At 40.6% G+C, this 27,452-nt stretch overlaps 1 protein-coding gene across 2 annotated transcripts in view; it reads right to left on the bottom strand.

Moving 5' to 3' along the window:
- The window catches only part of ssc4d (scavenger receptor cysteine rich family member with 4 domains), a 62,915-nt gene that overhangs the window by 21,202 nt on the left and 14,261 nt on the right, over window positions 1-27,452 (bottom strand). Inside the window, exons 2-6 of one of the 2 annotated variants that reach the window (XM_033045967.1) lie at window positions 25,438-25,557; window positions 14,890-15,083; window positions 5,259-5,291; window positions 1,836-1,865; window positions 233-538 (exon numbers count right to left, since the gene is read on the bottom strand). In XM_033045967.1, the coding sequence (XP_032901858.1) occupies window positions 233-538; window positions 1,836-1,865; window positions 5,259-5,291; window positions 14,890-15,004 (484 nt within the window). In that variant the 5' untranslated portion in view covers window positions 15,005-15,083; window positions 25,438-25,557. The remainder of the gene's footprint in view (window positions 1-232; window positions 539-1,835; window positions 1,866-5,258; window positions 5,292-14,889; window positions 15,084-25,437; window positions 25,558-27,452) is intronic. The other variant, XM_033045968.1, reaches the window with a different exon arrangement.

A 27,452-nucleotide genomic window follows, 5' to 3' on the forward strand; every position in this document is an offset into this window, starting at 1 on the left:
TGATATAAACTTCCATGGTTACATTCTGGGATTCATTGTACATCCAGGAAATAAGTTTTTAAATATTGTCCTGCTGTACTATCAGTTAAAGTTTCAATGCAGCTCATTTGTACATTGTGGAGTTGTTGATGGGTTATGTTCTATGCAGCAAAAGGTCATGTCCCCCTGACCATATGGGTCAAAAATAACTATGTGTATTTCACAGATCTAAGATGAAAATCAAAATTTGTACCATTGCACATGACGGCCACATCTTCGTAATGGTTGCAGTTGTGGATAGTCCACCCCAGGTTACCGCAGTCGATCAGTGATGACTCCGTCCCTTTGCAGTCCACATTGTCCAGCAGAATAATCCCCGTTCCCCTGCCAAAGGGCAGATTTCCTCCCATGGAGAGAGCACGGCCACATCCGAGTTGGTGGCACACCACTCTGGCATCAACGATGTCCCAGTCATCATCACACACTGTTCCCCAGGTACCATTGTAAAGGACTTCCAAAAGCCCTTGGCACGGATTTCTCCCATTCACCAAGCGGACATCTGGGATTGAAATAAAGGCATCAAAAAGTGTGAAAACTGCTGATTTTCTCTTAAAAAAAATAGAATCATTTTTTTCCTTGAGCTTTCAGGCTCTCCTTCCCCATCAATGTGCACTAAATAAATGTAAAGGAAAGACATCAAAAAAGAAGCAAAGGGGAGGAGAGTAGGAAATAAAAATTAGAAAGATGAGTTAAGGGCCTGTCCCAATTAGGTGACTGCTGGCGACTGTCATAGTCGTAGCAGGTCGCTGAAAAAACGGCGACTGGACTAAAGGGCCTGTCCCACTTAGGCGATTTTTTAGGCGACTGCCGGCGTCTACGACAATGGAATTCACCGGTCAGTACCGGCGACAACCTACGCCATCCTGGCGACAACCTACTACAGCACCTACGTCAGGAGAAGACAGCCTATGAACGTGTGGCGACAGCTTAGTCTCCGGCAGTCGCCTAAGTGGGACAGGCCCTTTAGAGGTTAGAGGGTACTTCACTCTCTTAGACCATCCCAAAGTTCTCTAGAGTGAATTACATGTATTTTAAGCATAGCCATTGAAACACAGCAGCTGAAATACATACTGCAAACTCCACAAACTGGAAGGTGATACTGACCATATAATCTGAAGATGTGTAAAGTTGAATGAGGGATACATATTGACCATACTGTAAACTTAGGTTGACTAAAAGGTTGCATGTGGCATTTGGACTTTTCACTGCTGAGCAGTGGCCAGCTCCAATTAGTCCTAACTTACCACTCCCTAGCACTTATTCATCAGATCATTAACTGCACTAGCTACAGGAGTAATGACTCATCTTCTGACCTCTGAACCCTATCCAACATGTCAACGCTAAAGGCTTATGTATCATTCGCAACATGCTCCAGAACTTGAGAAGTAATGTCTGGAACAAAGGGCTTTAAACATTAACTCCCTCCACTATTAGCACCCGATGGCTGCCTTCTGAACCACATGCAAGATGCGACACACTTACTTCCCATGGATTCTCAAACAGCACCTCCCAAAGACCATGGCGGGTGGAACTCCACCACAGCTCCAAGTCATTCAACAAACTGATGTAGAAGTGTATTGGTTTCTTTCATCATTGAGTCGAAATAACATAATTCCCTACCAGTTGTACCTATTATGAAGGTCTTAACCACCCACTAACTGCAGCAGTTCAAGAAGGCGGCTCTCCACCGACTTCTGAAGGGCAATTAGAGATGGGCTGGCCAGCCATTAACACCCACAACCTGAGAAGGAAGTTTAGAAATAAAGAGAGGTGTTTATCCAATGCATTTCTCTTACCTATGGAAGATGGCGTTGGTGTAGGCTCACCTAAAGTGGAAAAGCACTAGGTTAGTTTTGAGATACATATAAACAAGATCTTAAATTGTCTACAAATGATGCGTGATTGAAATACCTGTCAACATCCACATTGCAGTTTGGCTCTCAATATAAAACATTCATATTTAAAAGATCAGACAAACAATAAAAATAATTAAAATGCGTATGGAAATACAGAAATCTTTGACAGTAATTTCAGCTACCATTTTGTTGGAATGTGGAGTAGTGGAGTAAAAATAAAAGTAAAAAATTATTCTAGACCAATGAAAACTTGTATCCTCAAGAAATGTGGGTGGGAAGGTTAATTGCCTGCTCTCAGTTCATGCCAGCGTGTAGGTGAGTGGTAGAATCTGGAGAAAGTTTATAGGAATGTGGTGAAAATAAAAAAAGGTGATTAATGTAGGATAGGTGTAAATGAGTGATTGATGGCGTAGATTTTATGGGCTTAAGTGCCTGTTTCTATGCAATAGACTTTCTATGACTCTTGACCCCAGTCTGTCCTGAGATTGGGTCTACGGTGGTTGTACTTTACAGTGGTTCAGCCCTTGGTGAGGATCATAGTGTCCCAACGGGCATTAGGTATCTCATGGCATGGTAGAACATGACATTTACATCCTACATCAGTCACCTTGTGCACATCTCAGAAAAGCACCTCCCCAAGCAAGCTTTATGTTCAAATTCAATCAAAACCAATGAACAGGTAGAGCTTAAAAATAATATCAGAGGGGACACTGTCAATGCCTCTCTGAAGACATTTGGGATTCAAACTGAAAGTTGGGAGGTTTGGACAATTGTTACGACTCCCCAGGAGGGGGAAGCGCCTAACAACAATGAAGAAGCTATTTGGGTAGCAATGTCTGTATGAGTGTTCCTCCTGCTTGGGACAACATGCCTCTCACAGAGAGCAGAAATAAAAATAACAAAAGAGAATGGCAACAGAGAAGAAATGACAATGAACAGTCAAGTCTTCCCATAGGTCTTCCTATGACCAACACAAGCAGCATCTGTCAATGGATTCAGTGTTGGTCTTGGAACAATGACCAGGGTTTTCAGCTACTGGGGGGTGGGGGGGGGGGGTGTTAATCTACCATACTTCAGATATCATTGTACTTTGAAAGTAAACTTCTAAGTTTACCAAGGCTTTTGCCTGTTGGTGGGGGAGGGATGTCCTGTGGTAGGAAAGGGGACATTTTCTAATGCCTGAATTTTTCTGTCGCTTACAAGCAAGGAATAGGCAGAAGGCCTCTCAGCTTCATAGTCATGCAGTTGAAATGAACATCATCACTCCAGGGTTTTGATAATACAAAAATATTCTCATTTGAACCTCATCGGATTGATTGCCTGTTCAGAAAAGTCTGTTCAAGGCAGAAACAAAAGATGTGGAGAAGCTTGTCAAAGAAACTTAACTCAAGAGTATTGTAAGTAACAAACTCTTGGGTGTGGCTTCATAAATTAGAGGTCTACACCCAGCATAGAAGGCTCCCCCAAGAATTAGATCAATACATTGACCACACACATGAGGTATCCATTGGATAATGTATTCTTCAGATTGCCTTGCCTAACAAAGACATCAATTCATCTGCTTAAATTGATATTCTTTATTCATAGGGTAATTAGTTATTCCAACAGACATTCTCATGTTGATCAGATTAACACATTTGTACCAGCAATTTATTGAAGATGGGAGCAATATATTTTTAATTTTTAATCTTGAACTGTGGGTGGCACAATGGTAGTTGCTGCCTTACAGTGCCAGAGACCCTGGTTCGATCCGGACTACAGGTGCTGTCTGTCTGGAATTTGTACGTTCGCCTTGTGACTATGTGGGCTTTCCCCGGTTTCCTTCCATACTCCAAAAACATCCAGGTTTGTAGGTTAATTGGCTTTTGTAAATTGTAAATTCTCCCTTGTGCGTAGGATAGTGCTAATGTACAGGGTGATTGCTGGTCGGCACAGAATTGGTGGGCCAAAGGGTAGGTATGTTACAAAACTTACCTTCAGCGACGCTGTAATTCTGCCACTGGCCGTGTGCGCGATTTTGGCGCGTTTGAGGGGGGGCGGGGTTAAAATGGGTTTTTTTCCGACCTGGTCCTGAATTATATTTATTGGAGTGCAAGATGTTGCTAAAGAATCGTTCCTACGGCCGTTCTGTGCGTTTTTTTAAAAAATTCACCCGAAAAGCTAATCACTGGAATGATTTTAAAATCAGCTTCTGAAGCCGTCAATGCCGACAACTGGGACGGATTTTATGGAGGACCAGGTAAAAGAAAGTAGTTTATTTTTATGTATAAAAGTGTTTCTTAAGATGTATTTAATTCACATTTTAAGTTGCGAAACGGTGATTTCCCCCCCCGAAGAACTGGCAGTGTTTTTGCTGCAGATATGGGGGACTAAAATCACCGCATCCTGAACGTTCCAAATGGTCCCGTTCCAGAAAATCCCACTCGCAAGCTGATTTAAATGGCCATTAATTTACAGGTATTAAACATTAAATTCCTTCCATTTGGCCTATAAACCCATGACAATGTGATTTAAAAATTATGTTATATTCTGAATTATTGTGTGAATGTTATTTGGACACTTAGGCTATTTAAAAATGTTAATCTATTCTTAAGAAATGGATAGATGTTTAGATCTAGTAATTGAATTTTGTAATTAGCTACAATTAGGTAACTAATTATATGCTTTAATTTCAAGTCATCTAAGTAAGATTGTTTCATATTTGTTTCAGAATGCTTCAATCTATAATAACTGAACATTTCTTTCAGTTCTCTTAAATTTTAAGAAAGTTATCGGCTTTTAAATGTTCTCGATCTTTTGTGTTAAGTCAATGAAAAAGCAATAGGGAACAAGATGCCAATTTCCGAGTATGAAAATGGCCATAATTTTTTTAATACTGAAGATATGAAAGTGAATTAGGTGTCAAATTAAACTTATTTTTATGCTTTATCTGATGGGATAAATTAAAGACTTGATTTTTAAAATCTCAAAATGTTGTAACATTGCTACAAAGGGCCTGTGTCCATGCTGTGTCTTTCAGGTAAAATAAAATAAACTGTAGTTCTTTCTGGAGACTGGGACTCCTCGTTTTCCTTATGTCAGAGCATGAGAGAGGTGGTGTGAATGCTGAATATTAAAAACTACCCACCCAGTCCGTTCACTTAATTTATATCTTATATCAATCCAATTCTAGTAAATGTTGATCCCTAATCATCTGTGAGCTTGGTTTTTGTGACTATGTGTACATAGGTATGCATAATTCATTGTAGAGATTTGTATTTGAATGTCAATGTGCCTGGATGTGTATGAGTGAGTTTATACAGTAATGTGTGTGCCCATATTCATTAAAAGATTCAACGTTTGGTTCCAAGCCAACCTACTTACTTCTGACTTCACGCTTTGAAACATGTTCAGTTTCTGAAAGAAAGGAAAGCCGAGATGTAAATCTGTGAGGAGAACAATTTGACAACAGCACTCCATAAAATGCTGATGTTAAATGTCAATGAGCTCTCCCCAATCTAATTATCATGACAGCGTCATTATAGGATACAGACGACAGACACACGCACACAGACACACACACACACACACACACACATACACAGTTGCACACAGACGCACACACACAGCCACACACACACAGACATACATACACACAGACGCACGCAGACACACAGATACTAACAGACACACACACACACAGAAACACACAGATGTACACAGACGCACACACACAGAAACACACAGATGCACACAGACACACACACACACACAAAAACAGAAACACATTGAGACATACATACACACAGACGCACCAACACACACAGATATACATACACACACCAGGCCAGCTTTGTGTTGCTCTCCTTAATTCTTGGCTACCAATCTTATGCTCACATTATTTGTCCCTCATGCCTTTTGCAAGGTTGATTCAATAACCTGAAATGGCCACCCAGAACATTAAAAACATTATAGAGATTACAAGACACATGACTAAGAATGGGTTTATATATAACTGATTGGGTAGTTATTTCAAAGGTCCAACACAGGCACAATGGGTCAAATAGCATCATAATAAGTTGTAGGATTCTAAAATCCTGTATTAAATCACTATTTTTCTCACAATTCCTAAGAGTTGTGGGCTTTTATCTTTCAAGGTCATCTTTTTGACATTTCACTGCCTCCATCAAACTCGCTGTGGGACTGCAGTTTCCGTTAGAGACAGCAGAGGACACTGTAGGCTTTAAAATCCAGAGCTCATCTTGGCCTCTTGAGTGATTTTTCACCCATTCCTCTGAAACCACTATCTGCACAGTCCACATCACTGTTCCCCTTCCCCTTATGAAAATTCAATGAGGTAAAATTGTCTGCGGATAGACACAAAATGCTGGAGTAACCCAGCGGATCCAGCAGCATCTCAAGAGAAAATGGATAGGTGACTTTTCCAGTCGGGACCCTTCTTGAGGCCGATTATAGTGGGGGGTGGGCTGGAAGCAAGAAAAGACCACGACAAATCAGGGCCGGAGTGGTGACTGGAAATGTCACCCATCCTTTTCCCCCAGAGATGCTACCAGTTATCCCAGCATTTTGTGTCAATTTATAACTGAGTAAGACATTAAAGTCGTAGAGTGATACAGTGTGGAAACAGGCCCCTCAACCCAACTTGCCCGCACCGGCCAACATGTCCCAGCTACACTAGTCCCACCTGCCTGCACCTGGTCCATATCCCTCCAAACTTGTCCTATCCATGCACCTGTCTAACTGTTTCTTAAACGTTGGGATAGTACGAGCCTCAACTACCTCATCTGGCAGCTTGTTCCATATACCCACCACCATTTGTGTGATAAAGCTACCACTCAGATTCTTATTAAATCTTTCCCCTTTACCTTGAATCTATATCCTCTGATCCTCGATTCCCCTACTCTGGGCAAGAGATTCTGTGCATCTACCCGATCTATTCCTCTCATTATTTTATACACCTCTATAAAATCACCCCTCATCCTCCTGCGCTCCAAGGAATAGAGACCCAGCCTACTCAACCTCTCCTTACAGCTCAGACCTTCTAGTCCTGGCAACATCCTCATAAATCTTCTCTGAACCCTTTCAAGCTTGACAATATCTTTCCTATAACATGGTGCCCAGAACTGAACATAATACTCCAAATGTGGTCTCACCAACATCTTATACAACTGCACCATGACCTCCCAACTTTTAAATTCAATACTTTGATAGATGAAGGCCAATGTGCCAAAAGCCTTTCTGACCACCTTATCCAGCTGCGACTTGAACTTGCACCTGCACTCCTGGACCCCTCTGCTCTACAACACTCCCCAGAGGCCTACCCTTCACTGTGTAGGTCCAGCCCCTGTTAGACATCCCAAAATGCAACACCTCACACTTCTCTGTATTAAACTCCATCAACCATTCCTCAGCCCACCTGGCCAATCGAACCAGATCCTGCTGCAATCTTTCACAACCATCTTCACTATCTGCAAAACCATCCACTTTTGTATCATCAGCAAACTTGCTAATCTTGCCCTGTATGTTCTCATCCAAATCATTGATGTTGAAGACAAACAGTAATGGGCCCAGCACCGTACCCTGAGGCACACCACTAGTCACAGGCTTCCAGTACGAGAAGAAACCTTCCACCGTCACCCTCTGCTTCCTTCCATGAAGCCAATTTGCTATCCATTATGAAACAAATGGATGACTGTGCTCAGTGTGGTTACTATACTTGTCGGCAGGATATGAATGCAGTGGAGGGGATGTGGAGGAGATCCACCAGGATGTTGTCTGGGATGGAGCAGGTTTTATTTCCTTTCCATTGCAGCAGTGGAGGCTGAGGTAGATTTCTGAAAGAGGATTACAAAATTAGGAGGCAGAGATGGGGTGGATAGTGAGAAACTTTTCCACATAATGGAGGCCACTAACACTAGTGGGAATTGATTTAAGATGAGGAGTTAAGATGAAAGAGGAAATCTGAGGACAATGTTTTCACCTGAGCGTGGTTGAAATCCAAACACAGGGTCTGACAAGGCGGTGGACTGTCACAACATTTAAAACAAATCTGGATGTGTAAATGAATGGCGAAGGCATAGTGGACTTTGAACCATGTGCTGGTAAATGGGATTAGCAATGGACAGGCACTTGATGGTCGAAGGTAGATTGCTGGAGTAACTCAGCGGGACAGGTAGCATCTGTGGAGAAAAGGAATGGAGGCCCTTCTTCAATCTGCTCCACTTGATGGTTGACATGGACATGGTGGTCTGAAGGGCTTGTTTCTATACTGTATCATTCTAGGACTAAAAGGTTTCGCTGAACATTTTACTTTATTAAGAAACCAATGAGAAATAAACCTGTTTTTACATTATTCACCCCTATGCTAAGACCTGATGCAAACATTCAGCTATGACCTTGCTAACTGGTGGAGGATGTTCAAAGGATCATCCTCCTTGAGGATGGTCAAGGAGGTCATGATCAATAAGACTACAATAGATCAATAGGCTTATTGTAATCTTTAGTAATCATACCCACATCCACTTCTCTTTAACTAACCCACTCTAACAGCTTTAGTTTGTATTTCGGATTTCCTAATAAATTAAGCTATTGACATTAAAGACAAGTAAATATATGCTTTGATTCAAATATTCATATCATTTTATTCAGAGTTGCATGTGTTAGTGCCCTTATGGCTAATCTACAGTAATTTATGGAAGGTAAAAAAATAAAAAAATAAATAAATAAAATAAAAAATAAATTGGATAGTTATATGGACGGGAAAGGAATGGAGGGTTATGGTCTGAGCGCAGGTATATGGGACTAGGGGAGAATACGTGTTCGGCACGGACTAGAAGGGTCGAGATGGCCTGTTTCCGTGCTGTAATTGTTATATGGTTTTTATATGGTAATGGCATTCCAATACCAATATGTCAATGTAATTGGGGAACATTTGTACTCCTAGTTATAAACTCCCCAATCCAGGGAAAAGGTCTCATACCATCCACCCTCTCCATTTATTAAGTTCTCTGACACTTTTCCTTGTCTCCATCTCTCATGTTTTAAAAGTCCAGATAATACTGGCACATTGTCTACAACTTTTCTTCCGCTGTCTCTTTTATCAGGCAATCAATCTAATGAACCATTCCTGCACCAAAGGTTTCAGTTAAGTATATTATTCCTGAGGCAAGGAATCTAAACTCTGTTTTCACAGCTGTGCTCTCATCAAAGTGCTGTCTCAAATCAATTCCTTGCCATAAAAGGCTAACACACCCTTTGACTTAAATTCTTCATGTAAGTACGTTAAGCATCTAAAAGGACATCCAAATCCAAACATGTTGAAGTCACTAACCTTATAAAACCTGGACTATTTTTATATTCCCATTTCCCCATATTGCCACCCTGCTCCTTTCCCTACATACCCTCATCTCCCATCCCTGTCCCCCATATTCCTTTCATCCACTCCACTTTCCTGTCCCTATCCATCCACATATTATATTTGTATTTCACTCTTCCTATCCTCTCCATATTCGTCATCTTTTTTCTCCTTTTTTCCTCTAACCTTTGTCATTTACTCCACCCATCTGCCAATCTTTGTCCCAACTCAACTTCACTTTTCCAGCTTTCTCTTCCCTACTCCTATCAATCCAATGGTTTCTACCCAAAATGCCGCCTACCTATCTTCCTTCACAGATGCTGCTCGACCCTCTGAGTTCCTCCAACACGGTATTTTGATTTAAATGTTAGTATCTGCAGTTTCTTGTGTCTCCATTATACTCCATCTGCTAGCTTTTAACCTACTCACTCAAATGAGCTTCAACACTTTGCAGCATTCTTATATTCTCCTCAAGGCTTACTTTGGCACCATGCTTTGTATTAACAGACTTGAATATAACAAATGTCATGCCCTTGGCTACATTACTAACGTAGATTGAAAAAAGTCATAGTCCATGCACTAATCCTTCCGTCATTCAATGAGTCATTCGATGCATGCCATCCTGAAAATGATCCATTTATTTCTGGCTGTCAGCCAGTCTTTAATCCAATCATTACATCAATACATTATCCACGGTTGCATGAGCACTAATCTGGTGCAGCAACTTTTGTGGCACTTTACTGAATGTTCACTGAAATCCAAATTTACAATATCCACCTTTATGTTTCCTGCTTGTCATAATTGCCTAAAAGCTCAGTAGATCTTTCACTCAGTGAATCTGTGGAATTCTCTGCCACAGAAGACATTGGAGGCCAATTCACTGGATGTTTTCAAGAGAGAGTTAAGTATAGCTCTTAGGGCTAACGGAATCAAGGGATATGGGGAGAAAGTAGGAACGGGGTACAGGTTTTGATGATCAGCCATGATCATATTGAATGGCTGTGCTGGCTTGAAGGGCCGAATGGCCTACTCCTGCATATATTTTCTATGTTTCTATGTTTCAATCATAATGTGTCTTACATTAAACCATATTGTCTATGTCTAATTGTGTTGTGGTTTTTCACATGCCTTGCATCTATGGCCTCAATATCTACATGTTCCCACCGCTGACATCAAGCTCATGGTTCGATGGTCTACGATTCCCTGTTTTCCCACTTCTTCCTTTCCTGAACAAAGCAGTTAAATTTGCTACCTTTCACATCAACAATATGTTGCCTTATTGGTCCCAAGGGAAATTTTCTTGGGGAAGGTTTGGAAATAATATTTGGGGTAATAGTAGGGCAGATTGTTGAAATTATGGTTAATAACGTAGGGGTAACTTAAATAAGAAATGAACGATAGAGACAGAGAGAGGAGTTTGGAGGGGAGTTCCAGAGCTTATGCTTTTTTAAGCTGAAGGCATGTCTGCTTCATTGAAACGATTAAATAAGGACACGATCAAGAGCATATGATGTAGGATTGCTGAGATCTCAGATGTTTGTAAAATTGGAGATTACACAGAAAGGGACACAAAACTATAGAGAGATAACAACACTGGAGCTTGTATGTCATGAAATATATGCAGATGGAAATAAAAAATGGGGCAAATAGGGAAACAGCACAAGGTAAGGAGCTCTATGAAGGCCAAAGATTTTTTTTTTTTAATAGTTCACCAGGAAATGGAAAAGAGTTCAGCAAAGAATGAACATTTACTCACCACTCAAATCTCATAATTGGTAGTCATTGTAGCCAGAGTATGGTCATGAGGTCCATTTAGGGCTAATAATCCAGGGAGTGAGAGATCAAATCTCACATTATCAAGAAGTGAATTTAAACACAATAAAACTCTGTAATTTGTAAAAGTGCCTACGCAGGTGAGACTGGTTGTAAAAACTCAACTGGTTTAATTAAGATTGTTTACTATTCTTATCCCGACTAGTCCATTTGTGATTGGAAAGTCCTACCAATATCATTGAATCGTAATGTTCTAATGAACTGGCACAGCAAACTGTACAGGTGTTAGGGAGGCAATAACTGTTACCATTTCCTTTGATTCTTACACCCTGAAAATGAAAAACTATCTAGCTCCCAGTGGGTGAGCAAGAATTGTGGAATTATTATAGCATAGAAGGACACCATTCAGTCATCATATGCTAACTCCTTGTTGAATAATCGATTCGGTTCCTGGTCTTTCTTCAAGGCGACGTTTTCTCCCAAGTACCTATCCAATTCTATTTAGAAAGCTCTGATTATAGACAATAGGCAATAGACAATAGGTGCAGGAGTAGGCCATTTGGCCCTTCGAGCCAGCACTGCCATTCAATGTGATCATGGCTAATCATCCACAATCAGTACCCGGTTCCTGCCTTCTCTCCATATCCCTTAACTCCGCAATCCCTAAGAGCTCTATCTAACTCTCTCTTGAAAGCATCCAGAGAACCAGCCTCCACCACCCTTTGAGGCAGAAAATTCCACACACTCACAACTCTCTGTGTGAAAAAGTTTTCCCTCATCTCCGTTCTAAATAGCTTACCGCTTATTCTTAAACTATGGCCCCTGGTTCTGGACTCCCCCAACATTGGGAAAATGTTTCCTGCCTCTAGCATATCCAAACCCTTAATAATCTTATATGTTTCAATAAGATCCCCTCTCGTTCTTCTAAATTCCAGAGTATACAAGCCCAGCCGCACCAATCTATCAACATATGACAGTCCCACCATCCTGGGAATTACCCTCGTGAACCTACTCTGCACTCCCTCAATAGCCAGAATATCCTTCCTCAAGTTTGGAGACCAAAACTGCACACATTACCCCAGGTGTGGTCTCACTAGGGCCCTGTACAACTACAGGAGAACCTCTTTGCTCCTATACTCACTACTTTTGTAATGAAGGCCAACATGTCATTCTGTTTTTAACCATCCCTTCAATTAGTGTTCCAGGACACAGTGGCCATTCGCATTAAAAGAAAGATATCAAAATATTGCATCTTATGACCAAAATATTATATCCGTGTCCCTTACAGCTATTAATGGCAATGGTTTCTCACTGTTTATCCAGTCTGAATACATGATGATCTGGTGTATCCTGACCAAATCGGACCCCAACAGACCTTTCAGGTTAGGCACAGGTTCACTTGCACCTCCTCCAACCTCATCTACTATATCTGTTGTTTAAGATGTGGACTCTTATACATTGGCGAGACCAAGCGTAGTCTGGGAGATCGTTTTGCTGAACACCTTCGCTCAGTCTGCATGAACCTACCTGATCTGCCTGTTGTTAAATACTTTAATTCTTCTTCCCATTCCCACACTGACCATTCTGTCCTGGGTCTCCTCCATTGTCAGAGTAAGGCTAAATGCAAATTGGAGGAATAGCATCTCATATTTTGCTTACAGCCCAGTGGTATGAATATTGATTTCTCTAACTTTAAGTAACCCCATTATTTCCTCTCTCTCTATCCCTCCCCCACCCATTGCACCAGCTTCTCGTTTTCACCCAACAAACAGCTAACAAAGGCCTGTTTCCTTTATCTTTGTTACGTTTTTGCATATCTTTCATTCATTGTTCTATATCTCTCTACTCTATAGCTCTCGTTCCCCTTATCCCTAACTAGTTTGAAGAAGGGCCTCAACAAGAAACATCACTCATTCCTTCTCTCCAACGATACTGCCTGTCCTGCTGAGTTATTCCAGCTTTTTGTGTCTATCTTCGGTTTAAACCAGCATCTGCAGTTCCTTCCCACACTTTTCTCACAACCTTCCCTGATCCAAGTAGAACTATCACATCTTCTCCAGTGTAATCCCTGAGTTGTAATCTCTTATCTCTCTCATAAAGCTTTTCTGCTCCTTGTCCAACTCCTTCCCATCCTTTATATAGTGCGATGGTAATAATTGGACACAATATCCCAATTTTATATAGGTTCAATATAATCTTCTTGATTCTGTACTCTACACTTCTATTGATGAAGCCCATGGCCAGAACCGTACGTGCTCCACTAACTGCTCCGTCAAGATAACATGCCACTTTTCAAAGATTTATGCATACCTACACCCAGGCTTTACTGTTTCTTCATATGCTTTAAAACTGCGTCATTTAGCCTGTAGTTCCTAATAAATCAATTGCACAAATCTGTTGCTTCTCATCCTCAAAGCGTGAAATGTGATATTTCCAGGTCATTTCACCACATTCTGGGACTTTAACCAGACACTCCCTACTCCATGTCACTCACATGCCATGACATGATCTTTGTGTTATGGAATAATGCCACTCCATGTGTGTTACTCCATCTGGACCGGTGCTGAGGAACTTGGAGCGCATTGTCTGGGGGACAACTGTTGTTGGCCACTTCGAGGAGAACACAACTTTGCCACCACAATACAGGGCTAGAATATCAGTCAAATTAGCGTTGCTTCATTTTTTGTGGTGTCGCTTGCTTTCATCAAACTGCAGGTCTTCCTGCAATTTTCTTACAGCTTTTCTCTTCTACATCCCTTTCACTATTTGAATGTGTAGCATTAAAATTACCTACCTATGACACAACTCTAACCAAATTGATCCTGTCCTTGTGCCATCAAGGATATCTTCTATGACACTATGACATCTTCCCTTGCCAGTACACCACCCTGCCCTCTTTTTCTGACCACCTGCATTCAACAATGTTAAATTTCCAGTCCTCCCCTAATGTTTGAACCATATTTCAGTTCCAGTCATTTCATGAATATTTAAACCCTCTTTCATCACACTTTATACTTTCTGATACATACATTCTCAACCAGGCAATGGTCTTCAAGTAGACTCACCATGTGCTCTTGTCTGATAGTGTGCTTCCTGTTCTTATGCTATCTGTAACTCCCATTTCTTCATGTTCTCTTCTGCTGCCCAACCACTTTCAACTTAATCCTCCACTAGCATAGTAATGAACTCCATTGTGGGTCACCCACACTTTGTTCTTAATACTCAAAGAATAGGACATGATTGCTGTCAAGATCCTGTTTTTATTTGACTCTTTTCAGTTACCCTAGCACCACATGAACTTCCCCTTCCACCTATATCTCCCCCCCCCCCCCCCCCCCCCCCCCCACCCCCCCCCCCACCACCACCACCACCGTCTTTACATATCACTCCTCTTTTCTCTTTATCAACACCCTTTGTCCTTGTGTCCTGTTTTTGATTGCATTAGTCCCCCTTGGTCACCTTGTTCCTCTCTAGCCTTTGTCCACCTATCTGCCATTCAAAAAAACACATTCACCTATATCCACCTATCACTTTGTCCTGTCCCCAAGTCTTTTACAGTTTTCTCTCCCCCACTTCAACCAGTCTGAAGAAGGGTCTCGACCCAAAATATCTCCTATCCACGTCCTCCAAAGATGCTACCTAGTGCTCGCAATTTGTGGTCCTCGCCGGATTCCAGCATCTGCAGTTCGTGTCCACATGAACTATGGCCTGCTTCACCCTTTTACGTGAAAGATTGGAAAGGCAGCTGGAGCAAGCCATGAGATGTTGATCTATTGCACAGCTACCTCTTTCTTATCTAGAAATTCCAATTAAAGGTTCAAAATAAATTGTTTCTTACAGCACCATAATGCTGAACCGCAAACTCACCGTGGATGCCAACCAGAATCATCAGAAGAGTTAGAGAGGTGATTAGGGCACTTAGTAGGAAGAGAGAAAGTATCCATCTTCTTTGTTGAGCAAATACACAGTGCCTTGGAGTCATTTTGTTCAGTTGAATTAGAAGTAGTTCTCCTCTTGATTATACACTGCAGTCAACTTCTCACAGGGCAACTTCGCCTGCACTGAAAACAAACACAAACTGCTAATTTTTGAAGTGTGGTGGGGATATACTCTTTAATATGTTCTTGTCACTATGTATTCTTATATGGCAATATCTTGGTACAGGTTATCACACAGAGGAAGTCACTTGAGCTCCTCATCAGTGGAGAATCAACCTCATGTTAGGTACATGTTCTCTTTACAATGGGTTTCACTGTGAATGGCCGGCTTTTGGCCTGCTGCCTCCCCTCGAGGAATAGTGTGTAACATGATTGGTTCATGGATGGGAGAAAATGAATGACAATGGGGTGGGGATGAGGAGGGGGATAGCTTGCTTCGCCCTGACATTGCACATATGAAGAACATGCTCTTGCAAAGGTCTCTGCAGAGTTGCCATGAATCTGTTACACCTAGTACAGAAATCCAATTTACAAGTTGAGAAATTGAGTGGGTGTGAGTTTGAATGAGGGGGTCTACAGAAGCAATCCAGCCAGTTCTTTAGCTTATGGAGCCAAGACTGCCATCCATCGACCCATTTTGTTTCCATAACCATTCATTGGCTTATCACAACATCATTACTGGGTAACGTATTGAGATATGTCTTTCTTAAGCTTAAAATATTGCCTGCATTTCAAGGAATCTGAACATAGTTTTCCATTATCAGACCTGTTGGACACCTCTGTTTGGCCCATTGGACAGTGATTTAATATGTGTATGTATATATTTGTATATACTGATAGCTACTGAGAAAAACTAATCTAAATTTTATATATATGAAAGGGGTTTAAATGAAACACACTGACAGGTTTGTGAAGTATATTTCTTAAAAATTGTTACTTTTTCTCAGAAGCTTTCAGTTTTGATCCCATACAGTTGTCAGCAATTAGGAGTTTGTATTCCTTGTGTCTTTGGTGTTTCCTTGTGTGGTTCATTCAGGAAGCATTCAAGCAACTGAACACAAAGCATTTTATAACCAATAGGGGCTTTGTTATTAAGAATGCCACCCACATTTAGTATGCTGAAACATTGTGCTGCTGCCTTCCTAACAGTTCTTCCAATTAAATGTGATTCATTGGCAATGCATTGAAAAAGCTCCTTCTTCAGAAGCCTCTGAATGAGACAATAAAAAGGTGTGTGGAGTCTGAAGTGAAATCTGTGCTTTTACATTGAATGAAACCTTCTGAATAGAGATTCCCAGCTGAGATATAAGAGAAAAGACTAGTCCGTGATGCAAATGTCTGATTTTAAATGGAATCGTAAAGTTTGTGAGGCCAAAAAAAAAGTAGCCGGAGGCTGGAGCAAAACAGCAAAGGGTGTAAAGGATTCACATTTATTTGACCCATTGCCATTTCGGACCCGACACATGTTAGCTTGCTTGTTTTATGCTGGATTTGAGTTTTATTTCAATTTGAAAAGCAATGATGAAATTTCACACGTTGAGGTGGGAGTATTTAAACCTCAGTAACTAAACTGATATCAGAACCTCTCAGCTGCTTTAGCCTAGGTACATTGCAATGTGGCGATAATTTGCTGGGTAGACGTGGGCATGCCCTCAGACCATTTCATACAGAAACATAAGAAATAGAAAAAGGTGTAGGCCATTTGACTGTCATTCAATAACACCATGGCTGGTTTTATACCTCATCTCCACTTTCCCCAACTAACACTCAATCATTTCATTCACTTCATATCTAAAACTCTATTGATGTCTGTCTTGAACAGTCTCCACTGATTTCCTGCGTAGAGAATTCCAAAGGTTCACCATCCTCTGAGTGAAGAAATGTCTTCTTGTCTCTATCCTGACCCTTTATTTTGAGACTTTGACGTGAATAGCCAAACCAGCGAAAACATCAAACTGCATCAACCCTGAGAGCCCCATACAAGCATTATACCTTTCAATAAAAATCATCTCCCTTTCTTCTAAACACAATGCAGTATAGGTCAAATGAAATTCATCTCTCCTCATCTGACAAGACTACCATCCCTGGAATCAATTTAGTGAACCTTTGCATGATTTGTATTATTATTCCTTAAGTAGAGAGACCAGTTCTGTTGGCAGTATTCCAAGTGGTGTGCTATATAGTTAAAGCAGGACATTCCTGCTCTTGCATTCAAACCATTTCAATAAAGACCAACATACCTTCCTAACCACACTGGTTGCTAAAGATGCAGGCTAGCTTTCAGTGGTTCATGTAGTAGGATATCCGAAACACTCTAAATACTTTTAATCTAACATTTAAAAAAATGCCTACTTGTATTCCTACTTCATTGTCTGTATTAGTAAACTCACTATTTTAGATCTTGTATTCTATCCATCATATCTTCACTGATTCATTTAGCTCATCTATCTTAAGTCTCTCTGAATCCTCCTCACAGCTGTGACTGCCACCCAGCCTTGTCTCATTAACAAACTTGGATATGTCACACATGATTCCCTCTTCCAAATCATGGGTATAGAATGGGGTTAGGGCAATGATCTCTTTGGTACCAGCCTCCCAACGGGGAAAGGACCAGAGCATTCCTACTCCCAGCATTCTGTCTGCTAGCGAACTCCCAATCCCTAAAAGTCTATTACTCTCATTACTGAATCTTCAAATTTCATTAAGTAACTCCTCTTGTGGCATTCTGAGAGTCCAAAAATCTATCACTTCAACTGCTTTGACCCTATCTATTTTGCTAAGGACAGCCTCTAACATCTAATTAATGTAACCTAACCATAGAGTTAGACCAAGAAAGAAATATATATAATTCAAAACATTTAACAGGTCAGGCAGCATGTCAAATGTGGCTTGCCCATCACTCAATCCATGCTGACTCATACTTACATGCCTTTTCCTCAATGGAGGCATATATTAAGATATTATTTTCTAAATGCCCCATTACTACTTCCTTAGCCAAAAAGAAAGAGGGGTAATTTTCTTGGTGGGAATAAGTGATTGGGGCAGGAGGGGAGTGGGGTGTGGGGTTAGGTGCCACAGCTCAAGTAGTTACAGGCTATATTGGTTTATAACAATATAATTACTGGCTACTGTATTGACATATGTGTCTTTCAATAATGATCCAGATATCTGGCTTCTAGTTTATCAACCTATCTTCCTGTGGCCCCAATTCCAACTCAGAACGTACACATTCACTGTCCTGTCATGGGTTCAACTTGCCACAAATATCATTCATTCTCACGGCTAATTGAAACTGACCAACTCACCAGCAACTTCAACTCATGTTTGTGCTTCATCTCACCGCAATACGGGTTTGAATGACAGAGCTATATTCCACTTGGATCCCTTATAATGGCAGCTTTTCTTAAACCTCATTTAATGTCAGCTTGCAAACTCACCGGAAAATCAAGCTAATCCCTTGATCATTGTAATTTCCCCTCCAATAACAATATTCCAGCTCTCCAAATCACAACGTTCCAACTTACCACAGCTGTTCTCTGATGACATGGTTCTGATTCACCATAAAACGTTCTAATTATTGTTTTCTATCTAGTAAATTCCCTCCTAATGATAGTACACTTAATCATCATAAATTTGCTCTAAGGAAAGTTCGATTTCACCAAAACTCCCTCATGATGAGAGTGGTCTAACTCACTATAAACCCTTTCTAATATCACTGTTCTAACTCACCAGGAAGAACTTCTAATTTCAGTTTTAAAAATCCTGACAATCTATTTCTGGTGATGGTTCAACAACGCATCACACTGCACTTCTAATGATAGTGTTCTATCTGATCACAAACCTTTTTTAAAGTCAATGCTCTCTCTCTCTCTATGCTCCCTTCTGACTGAGTTCACAACAAAGCCTAGCAAAAGACTGAGCTCTCTCATCAGATTCAAACTTTATTGTCATTGTGCAGTGTACAGTACAGAGGCAACGAAATGCAGTTAGCATCTCCCCAGAAGAGCGAACATAGAATATGAGCAATAAATATATATACGTACATACAGTGCAAATTTTTTTCGGGGGAAGGAGTATCCGGGGGGGGGGGGGGTGACTGGCAATCACCGAGGTACAGAGTTAAGTAATGTAACAGCCGCAGGGAAGAAGCTGTTCCTGGACCTGCTGGTCTGGCAACGGAGAGACCTGTAGTGACTCCCGGATGGTAGGAGGGTAAACAGACTGTGGCTGGGGTGAGAGCAGTCCTTGACGATGCTGCGCGCCCTTCACAGACATCGCTTGCTTTGGACAGACTCAATGGAGGGGAGTGAGGAACCGGTGAGGCTTTGGGTAATTTTCACCACCCTCTGCAGTGCTTTCCGGTCGAGACAGAGCAATTGCCATACCATACTGTGATACAGTTGGTAAGGATGCTCTCGATGGTGCAGCGGTAGAAGTTCACCAGAATCTGAGGAGACAGATGACATCACAAATAACTTCTAATTTCACTTCTCTAAATTACTGGGGGGTTTAAATTTAACGACTGCTCCCAAGTGGAATGTAAATTTCATTTTTAAGGACAGTTTTCTAACTCATTGCAGAGTATGTCTAGTAACAGTGTTGTAATTCAACACAAACTCTTCCTAATGACAATGCGCTTACTCTCCACAAATATTTTCTAATATCATTCCTCCAACTCACCAAAACCTGGTCTGATTTTCAGCAAAATCATGACAATTTTCTTCCAATTACAGTGCTCCAAATCCCCTTTCAATGTCAGCTCACTACATCACCAGACAGCCTCGTGCAACAGCTCCCTAACTCACTGTAAATTCCCAAAAAACACTAAATACAAAAAAACACCTTCAAATGACAATGATCTAGTTTGCCTCAAAACCAGCCTAAATAACATGTTCCAACTCTGCACAAAACACATCCGATGGCATTTATTTAACTGGCCATGGCACCCTTTCAATAACTCACTACAAATCCTCTCTAATGATTATTTCAATTCACGCCAAACACATTTAACGTTAGCTGTAGAAACACGGAATAGATGCTGATTTTTTTTCAAAAAAATTCACAAAGTGTTGGAGTGGCTTAGTGAGTGAGGCAACATCTCTGGAAAACATGGATAGGTGACGTTTTGGGTTGGGACCCTTCTTTAGACTCATCACAATATCCCTTCAATTGACAGTGTTCAAACACTACAAAACTCTTTCTGATATCAGTGCCCCAGTTCACCACAAAGCAGTTATAATCACACCTCTTTCACACCACAAACTCCAGCTATTAAAATCATAATTGTTCTAGATTTCCTTATAATGATTGCTTCAATTTAACACAAGGCCTTCCGGTGACAGTGTGCTACCTCCATGCAAAATCTTCTAAAGCCTGTGCTCTCACTTATCATAAACAGCTCTGAACTTTGAGCCTCAGATTCACAATTGTCCTCCAATGACAATATGTCAATCACTGCAAACCCATTACTGTACCTGTCTAACGACAATGCTATTAATCACTAACCCTTTCTAGGATTCCTTCTGACCAAAAATAATTTTGAATGGCAGGATTATGATTCACGTTGAATTCATCTTTTAATTATAATAATTCTCCAAAAACTGCTCTACTTGTATTTATTGACGATAAACACTTTCTATGAACTGTGGTCTAACTCACCACAAACGATGCCTAATGGAAAAACTTTATTTATGCAGAAGACTAAACTTCAGCACTCTAAATGTCTTGTCATGCCAATACACTAATTCACAACAAATCCCTCCTAATCACAGCTCCAGCTCACCATTAACATTTCTGAATGATGGTGTTCTAACTGACTAATTACTTCCTCTTCGAAAAACAATGTCTCATTTCACCAGAAATCCCTTCTAATCATAACTCTTTAGCTCACCATAACTTCCTTCTAATGATGATGTTTTAAATCACCACAAATGAGTTTGAATGAGATGTTCTAACACAAACTCTACAAATTCCTCTTCATGATGTGGAGTCAATTCCCCACAGGCTCTGATTTAATCACAAGGCTCCAACTCACTATGAATCTCTTCTAATGACTGCCATCTTTCACCAGGATGAGAACATACAGGGCAAGATTAGCAAGTTTGCTGATGATGCAAAAGTGGGTAGATTTTGCAGTACAAAAGTGATACAAAAGTGAAACAAAAGTGATACAAAACTGATACAAACATGAGTGGTTTTGCAGATAATGAAGATGGTTGTGAAAGATTGCAGCAGGATCTGGATCGATTGGCCAGGTGGGCTGAGGATTGGTTGATGGAATTTAATACAGAGAAGTGTGAGGTGTTGCATTTTGGGATGTCTAACAGGGGCAGGACCTACACAGTGAATGGTAGGCCTCTGGGGAGCGTTGTAGAGCAGAGGGATCCTGGAGTGCAGGTGTAAGGTCGAGTTGCAGCTAGATAAGGTGGTCAGAAAGGCATTTGGCACATTGGCCTTCATATTTCAGAGTATTGAGTATAGAAGTTGGGAGGTCATGTTGCAGTTGTATAAGATGTTGGTGAGACCACATTTAGAGTATTATGTCCTGTTCTGGGCACCATGTTATAGGAAAGATAATGTCAAGCTTGAAAGGGTTCAGAGAAGATTTATGAGGATGTTGCCAGGACTAGAAGGTCTGAGCTATAAGGAGAGGTTGAGTAGGCTGGGTTTCTATTGGAGGGCAGGAGGATGAGGGGTGATTTTATAGAGGTGTATAAAATCATGAGAGGAATAGATTGGGTAGATGCACATAATCTCTTGCCCAGGGTAGGGGAATCGAGGACCAGAGGATATAGATTCAAGGTGAAGAAGAAAGATTTAATTGGAATCTGAGGGGTAACTTTTTCACAGAAGGGGTGGTGGGTGTATGGAACAAGCTGCCAGATGAGGTAGTTGAGGCTGGGACTATCCCAGCGTTTAAGAAACAGTTAGACAGGCACATGGATAGGACAGGTTTGAAGGGATATGGACCAAGTGCAGGCAGGTGAGGCTAGTGTAGTTGGCCAGTGTGGGCAAGTTGGGACGAAGGGCCTGTTTCCACACTGTGATTCTATGACAAATCGCATTGATGACAGTACTTGAGTTGACCACAATGTGCTTCGAATGAATAGTGTTCTAACTCACCATTAACCCATCCTTACGAAGGTTTACCAAATCACCATAAATGTAGTTCTATTGACAGTGCTTCAGCTCACCACAAATCCCTCAAAATTGCACCTTCTAATTCAGCACACTCCCTGTTCTGATGTTTATACTTTCCTCAGTACAAACTTGTCAAGTGAAACTGTGGTACTATACCCGCACAATTACTGCAAAATCTATTACTAATGACAGTGGTTGATACGAAATGAAGTGCATTCTTGACTTAACTTGGCTCAAGCCAATGCTCCAACTTGCCTTCTGCTAATGACAGTGCTCTAGCTCACCGCAAATAGTTTCAAACTTTATTTCTCCAACTCAGGATAATTCTCTTCCAACGAGTGCATTGATTCATCACAATTCTCTTCTAACACCTGGTTTCCTGCTCAATAGGAACCTGCTCTCTAAACAAACCAAGACAGGGGTGCTGAAAAACATTGAACGTCATGAAACCCAATAGATTAGAAGCACAATTTGGTGACAATCACATCAATCATAACGCCAGACTTGGGGAACTACGTAGGTCTCTGCTCCTCCTGATACCAATGAATCCTCGACTTTATCATCGGCAAACCTCAAAGTGTATCGATTGGCAACTACACCGACTCCTCACAGACCATCAGCATTGGGGCAACTCATGTCTGTGTGCTCATTCCCCAGCTCTACTCTCTCTATACCTATGATTTGTGTAGCCAGACACAGCTCCAAAGCCATCTTTAGATTTGTCGACGATACCACAGTCATTGGACAAATAATGGGTAACTATGAGTTGGAAAGCAGGAGGGAGTTTGACAGTCTGGTTGAGTGGTGCCAGATCAACAATTTTGCTTTCATTGTTAGACCTGATTGCAACCCCACTCTGCATTCCATCTCCCTGTGATAACATTTCGCTGCCTTACTTATCAAGAAACAATCCACCTCTGCCTTCAATATATTCAAACCTGAGAAAGAGAATGCCGAATGCTCATGAGCCCGAGAGAAAAATACTTGCCTTATCTCTATAAAATAATATACCTCTTACTTTAATCACTAGTAATGTGATCCCTAGTTATGATTCTCCTACATGATGAAACATTCCCTTCACATTCCCACTATTGAGACTCCACAGGAACTTAAATGTTTAAATTATATCATCCTTTACTGTTCTAAGTTCCAGCAGATACAAACATATCCTGTCCCAAGTTCCTCATAAAGCAGAGACACAAGATGTTGGAATTTAGCACAATAAAGAGACTGCTGGAGGAATTCAGCAGGTCAGGCAGCATCAATGGAGAGACATGTTCACTGAATTCCTTCAGTATGTTTCTTTGTTCCTCATAAAGCATTCCACCCATTTCAGATATCAATCAGGAGTCTGTAGTCAGGTGCTTAGGAACATTTTAATTTTTTTGTATTACTTATTGTGAATATTTTGAGGAGTGTCTTTACAATATTTTTCATAGAGTGCGGATGTTGCAGAATGTAATTTGACTGGATTTCATAGTTTAAGTGATCTGGAGTAGTGTGACTGGAATGTATTGTGTGAATTAGTGCATTGATGCCAGCAATATTAGAATTGATTCCAGAATGATGAGGTTGCCGTTAATAAAGTGTGTTAGAGACTGTCAATAAAATGGATTCCAAAGGGGAAAGGTTGGAGCAGTATGATTAGAATCGAGGCCATAATGAATTGGAGCATTGTTGTCAGAATGTATTATGTATTGTGGAATAGTGAGCACTGACTGTAAAATGAACTCTGTAATGCGGCTCGTCAGAGTCTGTTTAGAATAGATTCCACATTTTGGTGATTTAAAGTATTATCATTTGAATGTATTTGCTAGGGTGATGAGTTGCAGAATATGATTAGAATGTCTTCCACACTGTGGCGATTTAGAAGTTTTAAAATGGATCTGTTCTAGAATTTTGTCAAACAAGGGATCCTCGAATGTGGTGAGATCTAGAAACATCAATTGAACGGATACAATAGGGTAGTGTTTTAAAGCACTTTCATTATTTAAACACTTTCATTAATTCACAAGGTCATTACTTAGAGCACTTTTATTTGAATGGGTTGTACAGGTTCAGGAACAACTACTCCCTTACAGCCATTCGGCTATTAAACATTGCAACCTCAAATAAGCTCTGAACTACATAGACTATTATTGTTATTATTGCACTATTATTGTTTGTTTTTGTGTGTATGTATGTATGTATGTATGAGTATGTATATATATATATATATATATATATATATACACATATATATATACACACTCATACATGCATATATATATATATATATATATATATATATATATATATATATATATATGTATGTATGTATGTATGTATGTATGTATGTATGTTTGTATGTATACATACATACATACATACATACATACATACATATATACATACATATATATAGTGTGTGTGTGTGTGTGTGTGCGCGTGCGTGTGTGTGCACTGAACTTTTCTCTCTCTAGTTTATAATATTGTTTACTATATTTACATATTCTGTTGCGCTGCTGAAAGTAAGAATTTCATTGTTCGGGCAAATGACAATAAAACAATCTAGACTCTCTCCCTCTCTTGACTTGTATACAGTGGTGATTCAGAGTATTGCCATTAGATTTGGTTTCAGTGTAAGGAATTAGAATTATGTCATTAGAAAAGTTCTCATAATTTATGAAAAAGCAGATTATGGTAAAAGTAGAATAAAAAATGTAGCGATGAGAGCGGTGTTCTCAGAATGGATGTGATATTGTAGTGACATTGAATAGCTTTATTAAAATGGATTATGGAATGTTGCTCTTTGCTCTCTGAGTCTGGAATGGATTCCATAATGGGATTTTAAGAAGTATTATTGGAATGGATTCAATAGAGCATGTTATTGAATTGGTTTCTAATCAATTTAGAATCACTTGGTGATCTAGAACAGTATAAATGGAAGAATAAGACAATACTGCAGATAATTGAATTTAAGAGCATAAGGCATTTGTGGCAAATTGGAGGAGTATCATTAGAAGAGAATTTGTGATGTCATGAGGAAGGGGTTTGTGGTGACTTAGAGTGCTGCATGGAATGGATTTTATAGTGAGTCAGAGCATTGTTGTCAGAACATTGTGGTTAGTATGAACACCATTATTAGTCTTGGGGTTATGGGGAGTTGGAGGATGAAGATCATGTTGTTTTCTTAGAAAACAGATACCATCCAAGTGAATGAAAAGATTCAAGGATGTGCTCAAATTCTCTGACCCCTGGTTATCTCTGAACCATTACCACTCAAAGTAAGGAAGGAGCAATCGGGAGCTTTGGCAAGTCCGTGCATTGGAAGCACACATGACAGAATGAGTCTTACCTCACAAACTGCACACTCACCCTGTCCCCTCTGTAAAAGAGTCTGCAATTCCCATATTGGCCTCATTGGCTACTTCAGAACCCAGAATATCATGGATGAAATAAGACATAATCCTGAATCCTGAAAGAGTGCATAAAAAAAATTATAATGAGTGAGATGGAGCCATTTTGAGCACTATTCGGAGAGGATTAAGGTGATCGTTATCTTTAGAAGGGACTGCACATTAAGACTGTTGAGAAAAGTTTCTGGTGATTGGGGTGGTGAAAGAGGTTTTGGTATGTGATGAGTTGGAATACTGTCATTAGAAGAGATTAGGGTAAGTTTAGCAAGGTATTGTCGCAAGACTTTTAATGAATCAGAGCACATAGGCTTAAGTGAGTTAAAACACTGCCAATAGATTCTGTACATTGGTGAATCTACACATTTTGTTAAGTAAGGGCTTGTGATGATGTGGAATTGATAACTACTAATTTGGGATAATAACATGATTTAGTATGGTGTCAAGATAACACTTTTCTGCAATACTTCCCTCATCTATTGTAGAAGCGGTTCCGTGTGTCAAACATCAAACAATGCCATTCAACCTGATGATTAGGTTTTAACTTACCACATCATGGAAGTACAGTGCATTCAGAAAGTATTCAGACCCCTTCACTTTTTCCACATTTTGTTACGTTACAGCCTTATTCTAAAAGGGATTAAATTCATTTTTTAAATCATCAATCTACACACAATACCCCATAGTAAAAAATTTAAACCCAGGTGCTTAGAAATGTTTGCAAAGTAATTATAAATAAATAACCGAAATATCACATTTACATAAGTATTCAGAGCCTTTACTCAGTAATTTGTTGAGGCACCTTTGGCAGCGATTACAGCTTCAAGTCTTCTTGGGTATGATGCTACAAGCTTGGCACACCTGTATTTGGGTAATTTCTCCCATTCTTCTCTGCAGATCCTCTCAAGTTCTGTCAGGTCGGATGGGGAGCGTCGATGCACAGCTATTTTAAGGTTCCTCCAGAGATGTTCAATCGGGTTCAAGTCCGGGCTTTGGCTGGGCCACTCAAGGACATTCACAAACTTGTCACGAAGCCACTCTTGCATTGTCTTGGCTGTGTGCTTAGGGTCGTTGTCCTGTTGGAAGGTGAATCTCCTCCCCAGTCTGAGGTCCAGAATGCTCTGGAGCAGGTTTTTTTATCAAGGATCTCTCTGTACTTTGCTCCGTTCATCTTTCCCTCAATCCTGACTAGTCTCCCAGTTCCTGCCTCTGAAAAACATCCCCACAGCATGATGCTGCCACCACCATGCTTCACCGTAGGTGTGGTATTGGCCAGATGATGAGCGGTGCCTGGTTTCCTCCAGACGTGACTGACGCTTGACATTCAGGCCAAAGTGATCAATCTTGGTTTCATCAGACCAGAGAATCTTGTTTCTCATGCTCTGAGAGTCCTTTAGGTGCCTTTTGGCAAACTCCAATAGGGCTGTCATGTGCCCTTTACTGAACAGTGGCTTCCTTCTGGCCACTCTACCATAAAGGCCCGATTGGTGGAGAGCTGCAGATAAAGTTGTCCTTCTGGAAGGTTCTCCCATCTCCACAGAAGAACTCTGGAGCTCTGTCAGTGACCATCGGGTTCTTGGTCACCTCCCTGACCAAGGCCCTTCTCCCCCGATTGCTCAGTTTGGCCGGGCGGCCAGCTCTATGAAGAGTCCTGGTGGTTCCAAAGTTCTTCCAATTAAGAATGATGGAGACCACTGTGCTCTTAATGACCTGCAATGCTGCAAAAATTGTTTTATACCCTTCCCCAGATCTGTGCCTCAACACAACCCTGTCTCTGAGGTCCACGGACAATTCCTTCATCTTCATGGCTTGGTTTCAACTGTAGGACCTCATATAGACAGGTGTGTGCCTTTCCAAATCATGTCCAATCAATTTAATTTACCACTGGTGGACGGCAACAAAGTTGTAGAAACATCTCAAGGAGAAACAATGGAAACAGGATGAACCTAAGCTCAAT

This window comes from Amblyraja radiata, chromosome 28 (assembly GCF_010909765.2).
Source record: "Amblyraja radiata isolate CabotCenter1 chromosome 28, sAmbRad1.1.pri, whole genome shotgun sequence".
In the NCBI taxonomy this organism is placed as follows: Eukaryota; Metazoa; Chordata; class Chondrichthyes; order Rajiformes; family Rajidae; genus Amblyraja; species Amblyraja radiata.